Source organism: Primulina huaijiensis, chromosome 11 (assembly GCF_012295235.1).
Source record: "Primulina huaijiensis isolate GDHJ02 chromosome 11, ASM1229523v2, whole genome shotgun sequence".
NCBI classification, from domain to species: Eukaryota; Viridiplantae; Streptophyta; class Magnoliopsida; order Lamiales; family Gesneriaceae; genus Primulina; species Primulina huaijiensis.
In genome coordinates this window covers 2486832-2507786 of record NC_133316.1, presented here as the reverse complement: position 1 = coordinate 2507786, position 20955 = coordinate 2486832, and the positions used below count along the sequence as shown (strand labels likewise).

The following is a 20955-nucleotide window of genomic DNA, read 5'->3' as shown; positions in this document are numbered from 1 at the left end:
GTACATCTCATACTCTGGCCAGAGATTCCATGCACTATTATTACATTAGATCACATAGGATATCCACACCCGTAGGTGAGCGGTGAATCCCCGACTACAATGCACTGGCTCCTATATGTGTCGCAACTATACCCAACCTCGCCACCTGATGACTCTCCTGGAGTCGGTAAACGAGTCAAAGCACAGCCCTAGCATATAGAGCCTCAGTGTTGTCCCGGGTCGTAAGGACTAATGGTGTACAATCATAACCACGGACTTATCCTCTCGATGAATGATAACCACTTGGAAAGTCCGAGGGAGGGTTGTTCGGTATAATCATCATATGACTACCCATCTGTATGTTTGGACATCTCTATGCCCTTACCAAGAAACACAGTACACAACATCACAGATGCTAGTCTCGAGCTCAAGCGACCTTTATCCACGTTTTAGGCGGCTGAATCGACTAGGAACGAATTTAGATCATACATTGTTTACAAATGAGTTTCAACATCGAATTACGATTCATTTGTATTATAGTATAATCAAGGTCTTTATCTATGTTTGAAATCATGGGTATACAGATAAAGAAATAACAAACCATGAAATAATGAATTATATTAAAATAAAGATTGTTCTTTACAACTGAGTCAATAAAATCCCTAGTCAACAGTTGACTTGCAGGACATCTACTCTAACAAAGGCAAGCTCACCAGCTCCGCCCCAGTCAGTCGTCTGTTTGGAACCACGTGATACCTGAAGTTCGACAAGTAGGAGTTTCCTTCTCCAGAAAATATGGAGACATCGTCAAGTGCGAAAATCGTAATCGATTTCAGTTCCGAGAGGTGCACAAACTTCACACGCATTGCGAGGGAAGCGATGCTGTATCCTGTGGCTCGTAGGCGGAAGATAGTGTCCTTCAACATCAGGCGCATGATAGAGAGAGACGGAGATGGTACGGTCCTGGATGAGAGAGACTGAGCAGGGAAAGAGAGTGAAGCCATGCGCTCGACGTCGCATGAGACAGGAGAGAGATGCGAGACAAATCCCTGGAGACCGTGAATGACGACGAGACCATTGCTGAAGAGATCAGGATGCGAGATCTCCACTCCGTTCACGAAAACCTTACCCTTTTCATTGTTCGTGACGGTGAGGCAGCGGTTGGGGGCTAGGGTTTCTATTTTGGTACCAAATATTAGGGTTTGCAGGAAATGCAGGGGATAGAGACCTGGGAGAGAGAGCTCCTGCAGTAGAAGCGGAATCGAACACGAAGGACAGGTGAGGAGCGAGGCGTCGGAGGGAGCGAACACAGTTATCGGAGTGGTGGTGGAGAGGTTGGCGGCGAAGGCTGCGGTGGAGAATTCCTGGAATCCGAGAGTAGACAGAATGGTGGAGACGAGAGCTGCATTGAATGGGTGTGACTGTGAGTTCGGCTGGAATGCGGCGGACGGAGGGGGTGAAGCGGAGGTGCTGCCGTTGGTCTCCGTTTCGGAGGCTGCGGCGGCGGAGATGATCAGAGGCAGGAGAAGGAATCGCAGAGTCATTGAATCTGTGGAGTGTGAAATGCGTGAGTTGAAAGTGAGAATGAACGATGGGAGTGTGGGGTTTTTATGAAGCAACTAATGGTGGGAAAAAGTGGCGGCGGATTCGGTTACTCTGCCGGATTGACGAATTTGCCCTTATGGTTTTTATTAATTTTCTCGATCGCCATTGCTCTCTGTAACCGTCATCTTCTCGAGACTTGTTGGGCTTTTAAGTTTGGTCCAATAAGGATCATAAATTTGTTTGTTGGGCCTTTGTTAGCCTGATAAGTATATAAATTTTGAATAATGCTAAAGTTACAACTAAAATATCGTACAACGATATTTACAACAATTATATCGTAATATTTTGTTATTATATCGTGAGATTTTTCTATTATTTCGTGATATTTTGTATTGAATTTATCATGAAATTTTGATAAATGGAATTTTTTTAATGAATTTATTGTGTTTTAAAAATTGATGTACAAATTTAGTTGTACATCTAACATTACCCATATATCTTTCCACCATTCGACTTTTGTGCCTCAAACTGCAAACAAAGCCATTGGAAAGTTCGTAGTCGTGTCTTCTTGTGGGTTTATTATTATATTTAATAAATAAAAATAAATTCTTGACTTTGGTGATCTAGAGTGTATAAAGATTATAATTGACTTGTTTTTCTTATATATACAAAAGATTTTTTTGATGTAAAAATCACTTAATATTTTTTAATGGAATGATTTTTTTAAAAAAATTCTACTTGATATTGTAGCTAGTTTATTCTAATATTTTAGAAGTATTTGTATTTAAATTTATCGGAACTGAGTCGAATCGACGTCATTTTTAATGAAACTGAAATATCATATTAAGTTTTGTTTTTTTTAAAAAAAACAACTACAATATCAGTTAAAAATTATTTTATTTTTATACAATTGAAAATAACGTAAATTGACCCAATCGTTTTTCAACTACACAAAAACTCTTATTAGACGGTTTTATGAGTCAATTTTGTGAGACGTGTCTAACTCATGAAAAAAAATATTATTTTTTATTATAAATAAGAGCATGATTGAGATATCTTAACACATACCATTTCAATGATTATTTTTAGATTGCGCAATAATCAGGACAAGATCGCCCCAATTAAGGACCACAATTAAATGAAATCTTCTAGACAATAATCAAACAGTGATTTTTTTTTTGGTCCCGTATTTCAAGAACGTACCTTCAAAATAAAACTTGTTAATAATTTCAACGACTTGGAGTTCGAATAATTAAAATTATTAATGTCAAATAATCGATGCAGTCCGACTGCATTCTCTGTATTAAATAAGGCTGCTAGCATGTCTGTAAGATTCTTCGAAAACTTACAATTGACTTGCAAGAAAATTGCAGCTAATATGGCTAAACAAATGGAAATATTGGAAACAATCCCATAAAATAACAATTGATTTTTTGTTTTAATTTTGGACCAACCAGCAATGACAAAAAAAGTGCATCAATTTCTTAAAGTGGACAGACTTCAAGGCCTATAAGTCAACAATATTATGGATTTTAGAGAATAAAATATGTAAATAATCTTTACTTTATCAATATTTTGTTTGTTTGTATTGATGGAGCTAAAAGTTTTCACTAAGGTAAAACAAAGGTTATAAAAATGGAAAATTTTTAGGTGATGAAATGCTAATTTTTTACATTTTTTTGTGGATAATGTACAATATTAAAAAAGATAGGACTATGTCTCTTGTGAGACGGTCTCATTAATCTTTATTTGTGAGACGGGTCAACCCGACCGACATTCACAATAAAAAGTAATACTCTTAGCATGAAAAGTAATAATTTTTCAAGGATGACCCAAATAAGATATTAGTCTCACAAAATATGACATGTGATAACGTCTCACATAAATTTTTGCCAAAAAGTAGAGATTTCAAAATGATTATTTTATGAAAAAATGTGTAATATATAATGAATTTGGCAACTGAAAAAGAATGAGATTATTTATGTGAAGGATAAATAATTAAATTTGACTTAAATTTTTTCCTGGTTGAAAATAAGAGAATTCGCTACGTATATTTTCTGATATTACTTCCCACTTTGATAGTAAAATTGGACTGGATGGTTGTTCAACCGAAACCATTCATTTTGAGAATATCGAGCTCATTTGATATCAATGTCCTAGATTGAGATGTTGTCTCAAATTCGAGACTCAATTATAACGAATACCTCCTAATTTGTTTTTTTTTAAATATCTAATTTAATTTTGGAATTGAAATCTTATACATGACCATACTTTTTTCCACCAAGCAAATGACACCAAGTACCATAAACATGAAAAGTAGATTCCCTTTGTGATTAGCGTTCCTTTTTGTTATTGTGACTTGAGGGGACTAGGCCATGCAAAACAATACCGAAAATTGGCCTATTTCTTGAATCATTCCTTTATACTTTTTTGTTTTGAAATTTAAACTTTCACTTCTTTTGAGGTCCAAAAGCTAATTGCTATGTAAAAAATCCCTTTTCACGACTTTTTAGCTTTACTAATCTAATGTAACTAATGTATATTTTCGAATGGCTTATTCACGAGGAATGAGGATGAACTAAAAATCAGAACCGATTTTCCAAACATACGAAAATAGATTTCTCCATGCTACACGGGGTGAAAATCGTGAGCACTAGAATATCACTGAGTCTTTGAATTCCCATAACACGCGCGAATCCGTTGCTATTCAAACGAAATAAATTTATGAGATAATCAGGGTGAAATTTACTTTGTGAAGGATAGGAATTTCAAATATATTGCATATTGCCCTTTTAACGTTTTCGTTTGTGTTTCCAGATTTCGAAGGTCCGATCCGAGCTTCCTAAGTGAAGATCCGACATCCCAGCTACCATCTCGGATTTCAGCAACACCATATAGAAATTTCAAATATATTGCATATTTTACTCCTGCGTGTTAAAATTATTGCATGTATATTTGAATACTTTCAAAATGTACATATTTACGTGTGGATTTATCATTAATCAATGGAAAACAATATTCTATTGTGGAAATGACTAAAAATAAAAAAATACTTAATAATGGATTTCACGATTAAAGTGATCAAAACCTCCTAATTTATATATGAGAAAGTTTTTTTTTTGAGACGGTCTTATGGATTTTTATACATGAGACGAATTGAACATATCCATAAATATCATAAAAATAATATTTTTTGCTTAAAAAATGACACTTTTAATGAGTTGAGTTGAGTCGAGTCAAAAACCCGTTTTACAAAATTGATCCATAAGACGGTTTCGCAAAAATTTTTAATGTTGGCAAAAACTTATATGAAACGGTTTCACGGGTCGTATTTTATGAGACAGATCTCTTATTTGGGTCATCCATGAAAAAATATTACTTCTTATGCTAAGAGTATTATTTTTTATGCTGAATATCGATAGGGTTGATCCGTCTCACAGATAAAGATTTGTGGGACCGTCTAACAAGAGACCAACTTTTTTTATGTTTATATATTACATAAAAATAGTAAAAAAAGATTTGGAAATATTATGCTTTATATAAAAAGATCCCAATGGCAGAAAATGGATATCAGATCAACTAAATAAGATAGACAATAAAGGGAGGTAAATTTTATTTTTATTTTTATCTTTCTTTAAATGTGAATAATGTAAAAACAATAAATCCAGTACGAACATTGCATTGCGAGGCCAATGTCATCGTCCACGACATAAGTTTCTTGATTTGATTCGAGAAAATCATATTTAAAACCCAATTGGTTATTGAAACACATCAGATTTTGACTCGGATTTTCAAGATTTTTTTAAATAAAACTGAGCAGTCTTTCTCCGAGTCCCTGCATCAACCCCTTTTGCTGAGGTCTCTAGTTTTCACAAAATTAATGTTTCTTGGAGCTTTCTTACATCGGAAATCGTTTCCCTTAAGGGACTCGTCAATTTCTGTCGGAATATCTGCCTCCTGCATTTAATGCTGTAACAGCAGTGGTCTGAGTTTGGTTCCACCGTGGAGAATTTTATACTCCAAAGAATCTGTATTTAATGCTTTGATGAATCTAAAAATCAGTTGAAATTAAATGCAGGTTGAATTTGCTGCGTTTTAGGTTCTGAGAGATATTGTTATTGTTTTTTACCCTTTCCTTTTCATGCACATTCTTGTTTCCATTTGCTGATTGTTCTTGCTATGTAAATTGGCAAAAAGTTTTAATGGGATTGTTTTCTAAAATGGGAAAGTGGGTCGAAGTTTTTATTGTCAATAACGTAATTTTGGAGACTATTAAGGCGTGAAATATGAGGTTTTCTGTATTTAGGAACTCTTTTGATATTGCATAGGGATAAATAAAGTTTTACTTGGCAAGACTTCAACTTCTTTGCAAAGGTTAAATACTTTGATTATGGGAAATCTGAAGAACTTTGAACGCAAGAAGAGACAGTTGTCCCCAGGGGAGACCCAAAATCTGTTGATAGAAGAGGTAAATTTCGTCGGCGGATCATGTTTGTTTGCTATTCCCTTTGATCTTTCAAGTCAATTCGATATGTGAATAATTTATGTTTTGGGAAAACACGATGATGTGGAAAATCACATAGAAGACCGATAACTGAAATCTGCTCTATGCAGAAATGAAATCTTAATGCTGTGTTTAATATATGAACATATTAAGCCAAGAAAAATGAAAAAAAAAAAAAGAATTTTGACGTGTTGTTTTTTTTTTTTGGGGTAGATATCACAGCTTCGGAAACAACTAGAAAGCCAAACAGCGGTTCGATCTGCACTTGAGAAGGCTATGAATTGCCAGCCTCTGTTAGATGATCCTGCATATAAATCACTTTCCCAGGTTCTGTTCTTGATTTGTCATCGAAAATATTTATGTTCTCTCTCAAATTCTCACAGGTTCCCACCTTTTTTTATGTCCAGCCAGCTGAGAATCTCATTAAAGAAATCGCCCTTTTGGAAATGGAAGTGGTGTACTTGGAGAAGTATCTTCTAGCTATGTATAGGCGAAATTTCGCCAAAAGGGTATCTTCCTTACCTACGGTGGACGAACAACAGAAAACCGATTCAAGAACAAATGGTTACGTGGTTCTTGAACTGCCAAGAACCAATTTAGGATCGGCGAGTGAAGACTCATTCATTAGATACAGCAAATCTGCAAAAAACGACAATCCAGGAGGCGATACACTTTGGAGATGTGATGATATCTTGGGAGCAGAAACTCTTGTTTATAATGGCATTGACAGAAGCCATTCTTCATTGTCTCAGTATTCAGCTGCTTCCTTTAGAACCTCACCTCCATTTGAAGCTTTTGCCGAAGCTGTTGACTCTTATCATTCCTTGCCTCTCTCGATGCTAGAGGTAATTAATATTTGATTCTCAGGAAAACATTGGTTATGATCTTACCTATTCTTAGTACTTACTCGGGCAATATTTCGTTGCAAATTTTGATTCATATGGGTCTGATGTTCTTGTGTCGTTTCACCAGCGGGCACAAGAGTCGACTTCAAATGCCAGTTTGGCAGATTTTCTCGGCTCAAGGTTTCCCAACCGTGTTCGTGAAACGCCCAACTGGATTTCTGAGGAGATGATAAAGTGCATCTCAACAATATACTGCCACCTTTCTGATCCTCCTTTGTTCATTCAAGGAGCAAATTCTAGCCCACATACATCGCCACCGAGTAAATTATCTTCACAAGGACAACATCACTTGAGAAGCTTATCATGTGAAGAAAATCCGTCTTCTAATTCGTGGATGAACAATCCTTTCCAAGTTGAAACATCCAAAGATTTTAGTGGATCTTTCCGCTCCATCATCAAGGTACAAGGCATTGTTCGAGAGCCCCAGAGGCTAAATTCTGTTGAAGTCTTGCTGCAAAAGTTTAGGTACTTCAAATCCTTTAGCTTTTGATTTCTTTTTTTGGAGTCTGCAGCCGTCTATGTTGGCCATCGAGTATTCGAGTTGTGCTGATGGTTTTCTTTGTATTGCGACAACCATTCGGTCTTACACAATGCTTGTTTTGCTTTGTAATGTTTTTACTACTCTTTTCAGGTTTCTCATTTCTAGGTTGGCAACAGTCGATCCCGGAAAACTAAAACACGAAGAGAAATTAGCATTCTGGGTCAACGTTCACAACGCTATAGTAATGCACGTAAGGATTTAACAACCGAACGGTTGACCAAAATTTAAATCGAGCAGACAAATGTTCTTATCTGTTCCTTCTTATTATTGTCCTGAAACCATTAAGTTTCGGTTGTTTTAGAAATTACAATGTCTGAATCTATGGCAACTCATTTATAATGATGCAGGCATTCTTGGTTCATGGGATTCCAAGAGGAAATCAAAAGAGGATCTCTTTAGCTCTCAAGGTAGTGAATTATATTGTCACATTCCTTAATCTCCAATTCTTCAATTTTTTTTTATAAGGTGTTATAAATAATCTTATGGATTCAGGCTGCATATAACATAGGAGGCCACATCATTAGCGTTGACAATATTCAAGGCTCGATACTGGGATGTCGTATGCCTCGTCCTTCTCAGGTATTACTTCAAAGTAGGGGTGCAAATGAATCGAATTCGCTCAAGTATTATTTGATTTTGTACGCAAAATGATCGAAACCAGCTCCCGAGCTGATTTTGTACGCAAAATGATCGAACTAGCTCCCGCTCCTGAGCTGAGTCAACCTGAATTTGAGTTCAAAATAATCCATTTTTTGAGTTGCGAGTCGTTAAAAACTGGCATTCTGTTTTTGGGTGAAGGCCTAAACGTGCAAATATTGCCAAACAATCAAACTTCATGGCCTAATGGAACTCCATTCCTTTCTTGCAGTGGCTTCACTCATGGTTCTTCCCCAAGACAAAGTTTAAATCCGGAGAACCTCGAAAATCGTTTGCCATAAAGAGTCCGGAGCCTCGGTTACATTTTGCGATTTGCTTAGGATGCCAATCGGATCCATTAGTAAGCTGCAGCCATTTACATAAGTTTAAATTTTATGTGTTTTGGGAATACTTTAATCCGTTCTGTAACTTATTCCAGGTTCGTTTATATACGCCAAAGAAAATTTTTCAGGACCTAGAAATAGCGAAAGAAGAGTACATTCGAATGAACATCAGGAAACATAAAGATCAAAGGCTGCACATAGCGAAAAACGTGGAGTATTTCGTAAAGGAAATGGGGTTATCTCCATCTGGGGTGGCAGAGATGCTTGAGCTTTCGATGCCCGATTCTCTGAGAAAGAGTTTTCAGCAAGGAAAATACCGCAAAAAGATCGATTGGATTTCTCACAATTTCGCCTTCCGTTTCCTGATATCCAATGAGTTAGTCAAGTGAGATGTGTGTGCATTCCTATGAAGAGTCATCAGGGAAGTGATTGTTTTGTGTTATATAGAACTGAATAAAATGACATGTTTGAATGATGGATGAATCATGAGTTGTAGCCGAGTGCCTCTGAATGCGAAAATCGCAGTCCAAGAACATCTAAGATCGGTGCATGAAGACGTATTTGTGGGATGAATCTCATAATGAGGTGTGTTCATTTCGTGGCTTTAGAGTGATTCATCTGTCATTCCCAAAATGGTTCACATGTATTTTAGTTTGCAATATGCTGTCAATCTGTTCAATTCATGAGCATTTCTTGTTTCTTTTTCAAGAATTATGACTTTAGGTCAACTCACCGGAACCAAAATCCGTCTCTATGAAGCAAAACTCAATACACGAAGAATTTTTCAAATTATAGTACAAGGAAGTGCTGATTTTTATTTCCATAAGTTCGGATTAAATTTAGACTTTTTTCTTTTATGTTTTACATTCTTTTCATTTTAAAATTTTTAAAAAAATATTTCATTCTATAATTATTTACAATACAAGTTAAAGGAAGAATTATGGCACCAACTTGAAAATTCCAAAAATTTATGTTTTATATTCTTTTCATTTTAAAATAAAAAAAAATTATATTTCATTCTATTATTTATTTACAGTACAAGTTATAGGAAGAGTTATGGCACCAACTTGAAAATTCCATAAAAAAAAAATTTAGTTGAGTCCTACACTTAAAGATAACGTGTTGCAAAGGGAAATATTTTTGTTCACAAAAACTCTTCTGAGACGGTCTCACAGATCAATTTCGTGAGTCGAATCTTTTATTTGAGACATCCATGAAAAATTATACTTTTTATGCTAAAAATATTACTTTTTATTGTGAATATCGATAGAATTGATCCGTCTTATAAATAAAAATTTATGATACCGTTTCAAAAAAAACTTACTCATTTTTGTTTGTTTGTGGGTAATAGGAGATTTCTTTACGTCAAAATTCCACGATTATGAATAGTCACACATGTTGATGGGCTTATCTTGTTAATTAACTATAGGGGTTTAAAATGTAGCATGTCATGTCATAAGCTATAAATGCTTAGTGTAAGGAAACCTTGGAAAGAGACAAGTCATATTAAAAGCAATTTCATATCAAATTTATGGACCCAAACCAAAATTTTTTTTATTAACTTAAAAAATGCTCATGAAAAATCCATAATCAAAATATTTCTTTGAATTCACCTCTTATCTACAAAATTGTGGTACTAAAAAAGTAACTAGGAATTGAACACAAAAAAAATCGACGGCTAAAGACTGAAGGCCAATTTCTCGAAAAATCAACACACTACTCAATAAATTATGCCGATCAAATAAACTATATTATACAAGTCTTATATAACATACTCAAATTAAGCTGAAATGATAGGAAGTGAATGAACCACTGCCCTCTTGGTAAAAACACCGTATATCCTACCATCCAAGTTACCCTTGTTTCTCCTCGCACACTACAAGTCTACAAGTCCAAAAAGTAGGAACATCATTAATGATCCCTCATGTGATGAATTAATTACAAATTTTCAAAATCTATTAATTAATTTATTTTGCGCAAATCTAAAAAACGAGTAGATCACGTTTCATTAACTTTTAAAGAATGAGAATTTTAATGATAGGATCTTTCACATATTATTTTGTAAGATTTTAGAATAGAGAAATATTATATAATTAATTAGTAATCTTAAATATAAAATATTTATATTTAATTATTATTATTAAATAGTAAAAATAAGTTGTTACTTAAAAAAAGTCTATTGGCATTAAATTTATTAAAATGACGTGTCAATCGCCTACCATACACAAAATCCACTACCGAACCAAAATCAATCGACCCACCTGCACCTTCTAATCTGTGCGCTTTCAAATAAATCCTCACAAAGATCAAAACCACTGCCGCCGCCATCGCCACCACCATGGCTCACCGTCGGCTAGCCCATGCGCCGGCGCCGCTTCACCGATACGTCCTCTTCCACCCACAGCAACAGTCTGCCTCCCCAGTAACCGCAACCAGCTCCTTTCTAGAGCCACCACTGCCCTCCGCGACTTCTTCCCATGCATCCTCTCCGCCTCAGTCTAAAATACCGGTGGACTTTAGTCCACCTTTAATTGCCATGGTGGTCCTAATCGTGACGGCCTTTGTCATCATCACGTACTCCCGCCTCCTCTCCCGCCATTTCCTACATAACTACCGCCGCTACAGAAGGTGGCGTCTCCATCGCAGGGTGTATGTCCCGTCATCATCTGCCGGAGATATCGAGTCGCAACCTTATTCTTTCGACCACAACGATGCCTTCAGCGTGCTCTCGCCATATGGCCTCGACGATTCGGTTATCAAAACCATTCCCCTCTCCGCGTACATTCACAAGAGTGGCTTACATGATTGCGCGGTGTGTTTGATTGAATTCGAGGAGGAAGACTATGTCCGTACACTTCCGGTTTGTTCACACGCCTTCCACATAGACTGTATAGACATATGGCTTCGTTCTCACCCGAATTGCCCGCTCTGCCGCGCGGGAATATTCCGTCAGGAGTCGCCGTTTACTCCATTAATGGCAGCAAGGATTAGACCGAGTTTAGATGAAATTCTGTTCACGAGCACGATTCTCGAGCCGTTGGCAGAAACAACGATCGAAGCGGAGGTGGTGGGGGCCGGAGAAATCACGCAGGAACCTTCGCCGAGGAGGAGGAGTCAATCGGAAGACAGATTCAACCGCCGGGATTTCTTGTTAAAGCGATCGTACTCTTTTGGATTCGAAAGAAACATAGAATCAGAGAGATTAGTCTTGGAGCCAGTAACAGCCTCGCCGTGCAGATACCGACGAGCTCTCGGTGTCGGAGGAGGCTTCTGGTGCAAACGTCCATCTCCTTTCACCGCGCTAACAAAACATAGGGTCTTCTCCTCCCGTTACTACCGGGGCATGAAATCCCCATTCTTTCGAAGGCCTAGTATAGGCAGCTTCCTCCCGTTATCAGAGTCAAGCTTCCGCACCTGCTTATCAAGCGGTGGAGGAGTCGGCGGCGGCGGCGGATGCTCCTCCCGGCGGAGCAAATCATTCGCAAGCCCAATGTTTGCATAGATCTTCAGGTGTGACGACGCTGTTCTCGCCGAGCCGGCTGAGGAGCGGCGACCCGGAGGCGCTTTTATCGCCGGAGAGATTGAGCGGGCGGCGACAGGGAACGGGTGTTAATTAATAGGATGTCTGAAAATCGAGTAAGAAGCATTAAATGGATGGCGAGGTGCATTTAAGAATTTTTGAGCGGTTTGCTTTGACTTGTTTGTACGTATACTATAATGTATGTGTAATGAATAGGATAGGGATAAGATAACTCCATATATATTTTATTTGATTTATTTATAAAAAATATTAATTTTTATTTTAAATATAATTATGTATTTTAAAAAATATATGAAATCGTTTCACATTAAACCGACTCTTTTCTCTAATAACTTGTAAATATTTATTTTTATTATCTTATTAGTAAATTCATAAATTTAATATACTATTTTTTAATTTTTCTTATTTTAGTTTTTAGTTATTTGAATATTGAAGCGAAGTAGTTCGGTATTATATTAGTAATTCCAAAAAAAATCTAAGAATTAGAAAATACAAGTTAATGAACTAAAATAGTAAATTGATTGATAATGTACATAATTGTTCATTATTCTTACTAATTTAAATTATAATTAAATGGTGCATAATTATTTATTTATTTATAATTTATTTTTTTTAACGAAACTAATTCTATTAAAAAGGTAAAAAGTTTACAGATACAAGTACACTGGGCATGCTCAGGTAATCAGAATGCGACTAAGAAGAAAACGCATCATAACACACGAGTACCGAAAAACAATATATCATAGTCTCACCAAAATCCGATCAATAACGCAGACTAAGGTAGCACACACATTGTTTCAACAACTTGTGGTAAACATCGATAAGAATGAATCTGTATTTTCCGGACAATGTCGTCTACCTGCAGTTTTTCTCCATCAAACATAACCCGGTTGCGCATGCTCCAGACGTGGTACATCGTAGATGCCATAGCCGTGAATCTCAGTCTTGCTATATTCGAATTGCCCCTGTAAACTGAACGAAACGCATGCAAGATTGCCGAAGGAGATCCCATACACTTCTTGATACCTAGTCATCTTCGAATTCTATCCCAAATGATCTTAGTGCAAGGACATTCGTAAAACAGATGAGCAATAGATTCATCCTCCAACTTGCAAAGCACACACTTTCTGTCTTGAACATAACAAAATCTGTCCCTAGTCAGCAACTTCCGGTGAGCCATCAACCAAAGAACAAACCGATGTTTGGGGAGTATAAAAATTTCGATATCAGTGGTTTCTATGGCCAATTTCATTTGGCCCCCGCAAAAAATTCATAAGCACAACGTATTCCGTCGGTAGTACCGAACCAAGAATCTAGCTGTGAAGAGGCAGCACCTATCGATCCATATTCCCGAATCATTTCTTCCCTTATGTCAATAATCTGTTTAATCAATGGGGATGTATCTTTGCGCCACTGCCAGTTCCATACGTCTCCAAAGCAGCTGTAAATGTGATTCATCCATTTGATCCAGAGGCAATCTTTCCTAGCATGAATTTTCCACAACGTTTTTGCCAACAAAGCGCGGTTCCATGCCTTCAGATTTTTAAGACCAAAACCCCTATCTGTCAAAGGTTTGCACAGTTCATGCCAAGCAATCGGAGGGTGTTTGGTTGGCCAAACAAACTTGCGGCAAATAGAATTAATACTATCAATCACACACTTCGGTAGAGGAAGAATAGACAACCAGAAACACTCAATACCTTGTATAACTGATCGGAGCAATTCAACTTTTCCAGCATAAGAAAGAGTGTGTCGAGGCCAAGCACTCACCTTTGAAGTTACGGAGTCAACAAGAACACTAAAGTCAGAGGCTCGAAGTTGTCTAGCTGCAAGCGGTACACCAAGATATCTAAATGGAATTACACCTACCCCAAAACCAGTCGCTTCAATAATTTCCTGTCTCACAGAGTCATCCATGCTAGCCATAAAATTTTTTGATTTCAAAGCATTAATTCTCAAACCAGCCATGTCACCAAACTTACTCAAACAATGCATTACCATCATTATACTCCTCTTATCCCCATGTGACAAAAATAAGAGATCATCTGCATACGCTAGGTGAGTAATGCGAAGATTACCACATTTTGGATGGAAGTCAAAGTCCGGAGATGCAGACATTCGCTTCAGAGATCGCAACAAAACTTCGAGGCACAAGGAAAATAATAACGAGGACAATGGATCTCCCTGTCTTAAGCCTCTTGTTCCATCAAATTTCCAAGATAATGGCCATTAATGGTGATGGAAAAAGATGTTGTAGTGACACATTCCATAATCCACTGAATAAAACGAGGAGGAAAGTTCAAGGAATTGAGTACCTCGTGCAAAAAATCCCAATCAACTGTGTCATAGGCCTTGTGGATGTCCACTTGTAAAATGCACCTAGGTGTTCCTCTTTTCTGGCATATTTCCTCATCAGTTCCTGCGCCAAATGAATGTTATCCACAATGGAACGACCTTGTAAGAAGGCCGATTGTGCCTCATCGACTATATCTCCCAACAAACCTCTCAACCTGTCAACAAGGATTTTCGAAATCATCTTATAAAACACCGTGCAACAATAAATAGGACGATATTCATGAACACTCGAAGCCGCTGTTTTCTTTGGTACAAGTGCAATCGCCGAATGGTTCCACTGTCTAAGCAACTGTCCTGATGAGAAAAATTCAATCACCGCTGTACAAACATCGCTTTTAATGATATTCCAAGCACTTTTGAAGAAAGAAGCACCAAACCCATCAGCCCCTGGAGACTTGTCATTGTCTATACCACGCAGTGCCATTTCAATCTCCTCAACCGTTATCGGTGCAGTAAGGACACTTCACTGCTGCTCCTGTATACACGGCCCTTCAGCAATAATATCATGATCGATATGAAGTCTATCCACTTTGCATCCCAATATCCCCGTATAATAATCAAGAAAGCATTGAGCTATTTCTTTCGGATCAATCGTTGTAAGTCCATCACCCTTTTGAATGGCCACAATAGCATTTTTCTTGTTGTCTCTTTTTATCAAATCATGGAAGAAATTTGTACACCTATCTCTATCCCGCAAGTACCTGATCTTCGTTTTTTGAGCAATGAACAACCGCTCCGCTTCTAATAACATTTCTGTGTTCCTTTTAACATCTCCGTAATCATCTTCCGTTACCCCATAGGTCTGCATGTCCAATTGCAAATTATCAAGATTGACTTTCGCAGCATGAGCACGAGAAGAAATATTATAAACTTCTTGATGTTCAACTGTTGAAGAGGTTTCTTAAGGGCATTGAACAAATGTTTAAGTCGAAACAGGGAGGTGCCGTGCCCATGGAACAACCATTTATCCATAAAAATCTCTTCAAAATCATCACAGAGAGTCCACATGTTCTAAAATTTGAATGGTTTCATCTTCCTCCTCCGTTGTTCAAACATAGTTACAACGCAAGTAGCATGGTTCGAAATGCACCCCGGGGTTAAGAATTCAGCAAAACCTTCCATACACGACGATAACCAGTAATTATTAACAAGTGCACGGTCCAATTTACTGCAGACTTTAGGACTACTCCAAGTGAAGAAACAACCGGTGAACTGCAAGTCATACAAATCAAGAGTAGCAACACAATCAATAAAATCATGAGTTTCATAATTCTTAACATTGAGACCCCCTTGCTTCTCATCCGGAGAGAGAACATTGTTAAAGTCTCCCAAAACAAGCCACGACAATGTGCAATTAGCCCCTATAAATTTCAAGTCATCCCACAAAGATCTCTGTTGAACAATAGTATTAAAGCCATAAACAAAATATGCATAAATCATATTATTAGTAAGCAAGCACTGTATGCTAACATGGATCGCTTGCTCGGTGACACCTAGCACATTCACACCAATTTACTCGGATTCCACAAAACAAAAATCCGACCCTTATTAATAATGTCAAAATTGTGGATAACATACATACCTGGAAAACGGCTTCGAAGCAGATTATGCAAAGCTTTTTCATCCATCTTAGATTCCAAAATTCCAAAGACATCAATCTTACGAGTGTTCACAAGAGATTGAACATTCTTTTGTTTTAGAGGTTTGTGAAAACCTCTAATGTTCCAAGAAGCAACTTTCATTGAGAACCGGAGGCAATTTCGGGTTGTCGCCCCTTTTCTTGATTTCCAAAATACCTCTTTTTTCTCATTTTGATCTCCCACATTAACATATTCCGTATCATATGAGTTAGAATCTTCCATATCCTCAAAAAATACAGCTCTTTGCTTACTAGCTTGTTGTTGATTGCTCACCGATTGTTTCTATTTTCTCTTATTTTTGTTGTTTTTTGTATTTGTAACTTCCTTGAATCCCTCATCATCAATATCTTTGATATCACACATACCCTTCATCGAATTAGCTGCTGTTTGAGTTGTATGCTTGCCCTTATCTGCCAATTGATTCGCACAATCACTGCCAGCAGTAGTAGCACATCCACAACTGCCCGAAGCATCAACTGTCTTTTCTACCATTTCATCTGCATTCTTATCGTTATCATTGATGACCACTGGAATTTCAGTAGCATGTTTCATAGTAGTGGGGTTATGTCGAGGAGGTGCATGATTGTAGTTCATACCGAGTCTTGATCTGCCCCTCGAGTTACTCTTCCTCCACAATACACTAGCGGATCTCCGGCGCCTGCCATTGAATAAGTTAGAGTTTGTTCTATAGAATCAATCTCATCCAAGCCAATTTTCAGTTTATCTGTGCCGGTTTCCATATAATCCAGTTTATAGTTGACCTTAGCCATTCTATTGTTCTTGAATAAGCTCACATAAGAAGCTCGGAAATTCCTATTACCCAAATCACCTAAACCTTTGGTGGTGTTGTTAAGAGAATTGTTCTTACCCGATTGAGAAGGATCACCATTAGGAAAAGCCTTCTCATCAGTAGTAATACCCACTGTGGTCTCTTCAGAATTCATGACATTAGCTGTTTCCGAAATCTCATGCTCAGAAGCCTGTTGTGCACCTCGAGAACTAGAAGCAATATTCTGAACACTCATTGTGGCAAATCGTCGAACACAAACTCAGCACAAATGAGAAGAAGAGTTAAATAACATAACCAAAGCTCAACAATCAAGACAAACCCAACAATCAGAATCGAACACAATCAGAAGAAAACCCAACAATACCAAGAACAAACCAGAGCCAATAGAAATCAGAAATCCACAATCGCCGAAGAACCCTAACAGCAGCTGATAAACGCGAAGAGATGAACCGAGCACTAAAATCAACCGTTAATTTTATTACTTGGGAAAGTATACATGAGACGATTGGCTGTTCTATTTTCGTTATATAGGTTGATCTAATTCATAACTATATTGAAAAATAATATTTTTTTAATAAAAATAATATTTTTTCATTGACCGAGTCGGGTCATAGATCTGTCTTACAAAATTCACTTTTGAGACGGTTTCATAAGATTTTTTTGTGTAAATTTATCAAGGTAATTCAAAAATAATTTAACTCAATTCGAAGAAAAAATTTCCAATATAATAATCATAAATATCATGTATAATTTATATAAAAAATTTACTTTATCACATAGTTTTAAATTTCAATTGAAAGTTTATTCCTTTCCAAAATAATTTTAGCAAAAATTATAAAAATTTATATTTCAACATATTTTATTTTATTCTTATATTAACATAGAGAACACGTTTTGTCTTCACTAGTGCATTGAGGTATAAGCACGGATTTAATTATTATTTTTGATTAAATTATGTTGTCGCAATCGTGTTTATTTGGTTTCAATTGTCTGATTATTGCATAATAACAATCTTAGGAAAAAATATTAAATTAATTATTTCAAAATATTTTATTTTTATTTTACAGGTAGATGGAAATGAATTGGATCAAAACGAATAAAATTTAACCGTATTCGACATTATGGAAGTTGATCGATGGAGCCAAAATAAAAACTATTTATTTAGCTGAACTGAAAATGATTTAATTAGAGCAACTGTTTGTTGTGGGTCACCAATTTTCCATCCAACTTTTCCCCCAACATTTCACATATCTACTACTTCTATCGATATGTTGGATTATATATATAATATATTTGTTTGTGTGTATTAATAGGCTTTTTTTGTGTGTGAATGAAAATTAAGGGATGATGATTTGTCCCACATAGGAAAAATAAAGTGGTATAGATGAGCTTATATTCTGTTACACTTTGTGGAAGTGTAAGAATGATCGGTCAAGAGGCTCTCTCTCGTGTACACCAGTGTAGGAGGTGCAAAGCATGTTCTCGATTGGGCGCAGCGGACCGATCAAGTCAAAAATCGCCTAGCTAGTCTATGCCACCTTTTGCAATTTTTTTTCCCTCGTGACCTTTCACATGCCCTTGAGACCTTTCACATAGACTGACTGTTGGTCCTCCATCTGTCTGGCAGTTGGTGCTTCGGCTGCTCTATTGATGACAACCTTCGGCCTTTCATATGGATGTCATCTGCATGTATAAATATAGGATGTGTCAAGGCCAAAAGACACACCACAAATCCACTTTCCTTCTCGTTTCTGCATTATGCTCCTGTGTTTTTCGCTAATAAAGTTCAGGTACTCTTTCGTTCGCCAGTGTGGTTATTTGTGCAACATCACTGCAGGTCTATCGGAGGGGATGAATCTGTTTTAAGGAAATTGTACTTGCTACAGGCATCAGTTTGGATTTTTTTTTACATATACAATACTCATATTTTACAGCTTTGCTTTCACGAACTTGCTTCAATCATTCTGTTATTTGTAAATTTCGCTTACAATATTCTCTGCGACTTCTTTCAACTGATTCTATCATGTTCCTCTCTCCATTTCATCAATTTTTTCTTTATCGACAACATTGTCAGCAACCGTGGGTTCTCATGTCATCAAAAAACCACGTTATGTCCTATTTTACAGATTTTAATTTGAAGCTATATCACACACGCAATACAAATGACTGAAGCACTACTTTTATTTAATAGTTTACAAGGGCTCGCATTTCTTTAATACTTAAAAATTAACATTTGATGAATGCACTATTGTTACATGGCCTCACAAAATTGAGAAACAATGCGAGCATTTGCTAGATAAAAACTCAAGCACGATATTTGAACCAAACTGTTTGATCTAAAATTTATGTGAGAGTAAGTATGTCAGGTGTAACGCACCAATTTGAGTCAAAATTGAAGCAGTACAAATCTAATTTTTATAAACAAAAACGATTATGAATTCCGAATTTGACTGTTAGTATTTATAGTCCACTAAGCTAGTGAACACAATAAAACAAAAGAAAATGATGAAAATAACAATAAAAATCGAAGAATAATAAACTTTTTCTTGGATTATGTATTTATAAAACACAAGGAATTCACAAAAAAAAAATGTAAAAATATATTAAAGAAAAAAAATTGAAGTTGAAAGGGTTGTTGCTCATAAACTCACAAGAAATAATTAAACACGAGTGTATCAGAATTTGGTGTTGTGGTTGGTGTTGTCAACACCAGCGCACAACACTGCAGCAGAAATTAATATTTAACACACACGTAAACTTTAACAAGTGAATACAAGTTATTGAAATTATGCACAAGTACGGATACTTGTGCAATGCCTCATGACAAAAAAAAACTTCATTATAAAATTTTGTAAATCGTTTTAATAAACCAATACTAGGGAGACTAACAAATTGCAATTCCTTGAAACTCAAGGAAACCAAAATACATCAAAATAAACTAATACTAAAACTAGATGCATAACACCGAAACGTATTGCACAAAGCCAAACACAATCACTCTTTGATCAACACTCTGCGTCAGTGTTGTTCTTCGATTGTTGTCAATACTAGACATCAATACGGTCACGATGTGAATCAATCACCCCAAAATTCTTCTAGCGAATCTTCAGTACTAAGTTCGATCAGCAAAGCTCCAGCGACCATAAGAGAAAGAGTTTTTTTTCGCTTTCAATACTCGATCCTTATATATAATCCTTCTTGACCTAGATCTCCCTAGATACTTCATACCTATAAACAAGGAAACAAGAGTTTAATAAGAATCAAACTCTATTTCAAGTTGGTATAATATATCTTATAGATTAATACCCAAATTATATTGAATAACTCCAAGAATAAGATTAACTGTATCTATGGAAACAAATCTTATTGAAAGATTGAAAGATTAAGTCATTTCAAATTAGTCTAGAAATGCAAAATAAAATATTAATTGATTTTGAAATGCAAGATTCCTTTCAATCTCTCTTTTTGCATTTCTGGAGAAAACTTACAAAAATGATGACAGTCCAGTTTGTAGCTCCCCCTGATTTTTTAAAGTGCATCTCCCCATTTTGTAGCTCTCCCTGAGTTTTTAAAGTGCATCTCCCCCTGAATTTGACTAGTTAGTTTAGTGGTGTTGTGGACAGTGTTGTCCACTCTTACTCTTAACACCAGAACCCAAAACACATCAACTGAAGACAAGTACGAAAGAAGTTCATTACTTCATCATTTGAATAAACACAGAGAGCATACTAAACAAGGAGACAACAAAACAAAAGGAAACACTAAATGGCAGAACACTAGAAAAACGAAGCATAAGTAAGAAGAAAAAAACTCATGGGTCTAGTCAACTCGATCATCAGCATCTTCTCCATCATCTCTAGTTGAGGGACCAGCATCTCCATGTCCCGTTTTCGGTGGCTTTTCTCCCCTTTTTTGGGCAGAATGCACACTTACCTCGAGGAGTAGGCGATAATCAACAATCTGATTCTCATAATAGGCGATGACCTCCTTGTCCTGTTTAATTTGTTGAAGCCCGAAGTCAATTTGGGCATGGACCTCAGAAGTGGTTAATACGATAAAATCTTCAGAAGCAGAGAATGATGAAGGAGCAGTGTTTCCAACACCAAGGGCAACACCAGTAGCAGATGAGGGAGCAGTGTTGCTAACACTAGGGGCAGCACCTGTGGCAGACCATG

The 20955-nt window shown here is 36.6% G+C and overlaps 2 protein-coding genes and 1 pseudogene across 4 annotated transcripts in view; 2 read left to right on the top strand and 1 right to left on the bottom strand.

The window, feature by feature from the left end:
- Positions 1-1523, bottom strand: part of LOC140987744 (fasciclin-like arabinogalactan protein 21) — a 10606-nt gene extending 9083 nt beyond the window's left edge. The window contains exon 1 of the mRNA XM_073456392.1: positions 693-1523. Coding sequence (XP_073312493.1) covers positions 693-1523 — 831 coding nt within the window. The remainder of the gene's footprint in view (positions 1-692) is intronic.
- A 3684-nt stretch (positions 1524-5207) lies between these two features.
- On the top strand, positions 5208-9155 carry LOC140987367 (uncharacterized). 3 transcript variants are annotated; one of them, XM_073455837.1, is made up of 10 exons: positions 5211-5602; positions 5853-5992; positions 6242-6355; positions 6436-6873; positions 7001-7398; positions 7565-7664; positions 7822-7881; positions 7967-8053; positions 8343-8471; positions 8550-9155. In XM_073455837.1, the coding sequence occupies exons 2-10, from the start codon at positions 5915-5917 to the stop codon at positions 8841-8843; spliced, it is 1698 nt and encodes a 565-aa protein (XP_073311938.1). In that variant the 5' UTR covers positions 5211-5602; positions 5853-5914; the 3' UTR covers positions 8844-9155. The 3 variants fall into 3 exon arrangements, with proteins under 3 accessions (XP_073311939.1, XP_073311938.1, XP_073311937.1); XM_073455836.1 differs by having other exon boundaries at positions 5211-5633; XM_073455838.1 differs by having other exon boundaries at positions 5208-5992; positions 8583-9155.
- A 1463-nt stretch (positions 9156-10618) lies between these two features.
- Positions 10619-12225, top strand: LOC140987151 (RING-H2 finger protein ATL65-like; annotated as a pseudogene).
- Positions 12226-20955: the final 8730 nt, after the last annotated feature.

Excerpts from the sequence above, each read along its gene's own strand:
- LOC140987367 (XM_073455837.1), top strand. The coding sequence starts at position 5,915 with ATGGGAAATCTGAAGAACTTTGAACGCAAGAAGAGACAGTTGTCCCCA. Across the intron at positions 5,993-6,241 it reads AAAATCTGTTGATAGAAGAG|ATATCACAGCTTCGGAAACA; the intron begins GTAAATTTCGTC and ends TTTTTGGGGTAG. Across the intron at positions 6,356-6,435 it reads CATATAAATCACTTTCCCAG|CCAGCTGAGAATCTCATTAA; the intron begins GTTCTGTTCTTG and ends TTTTATGTCCAG.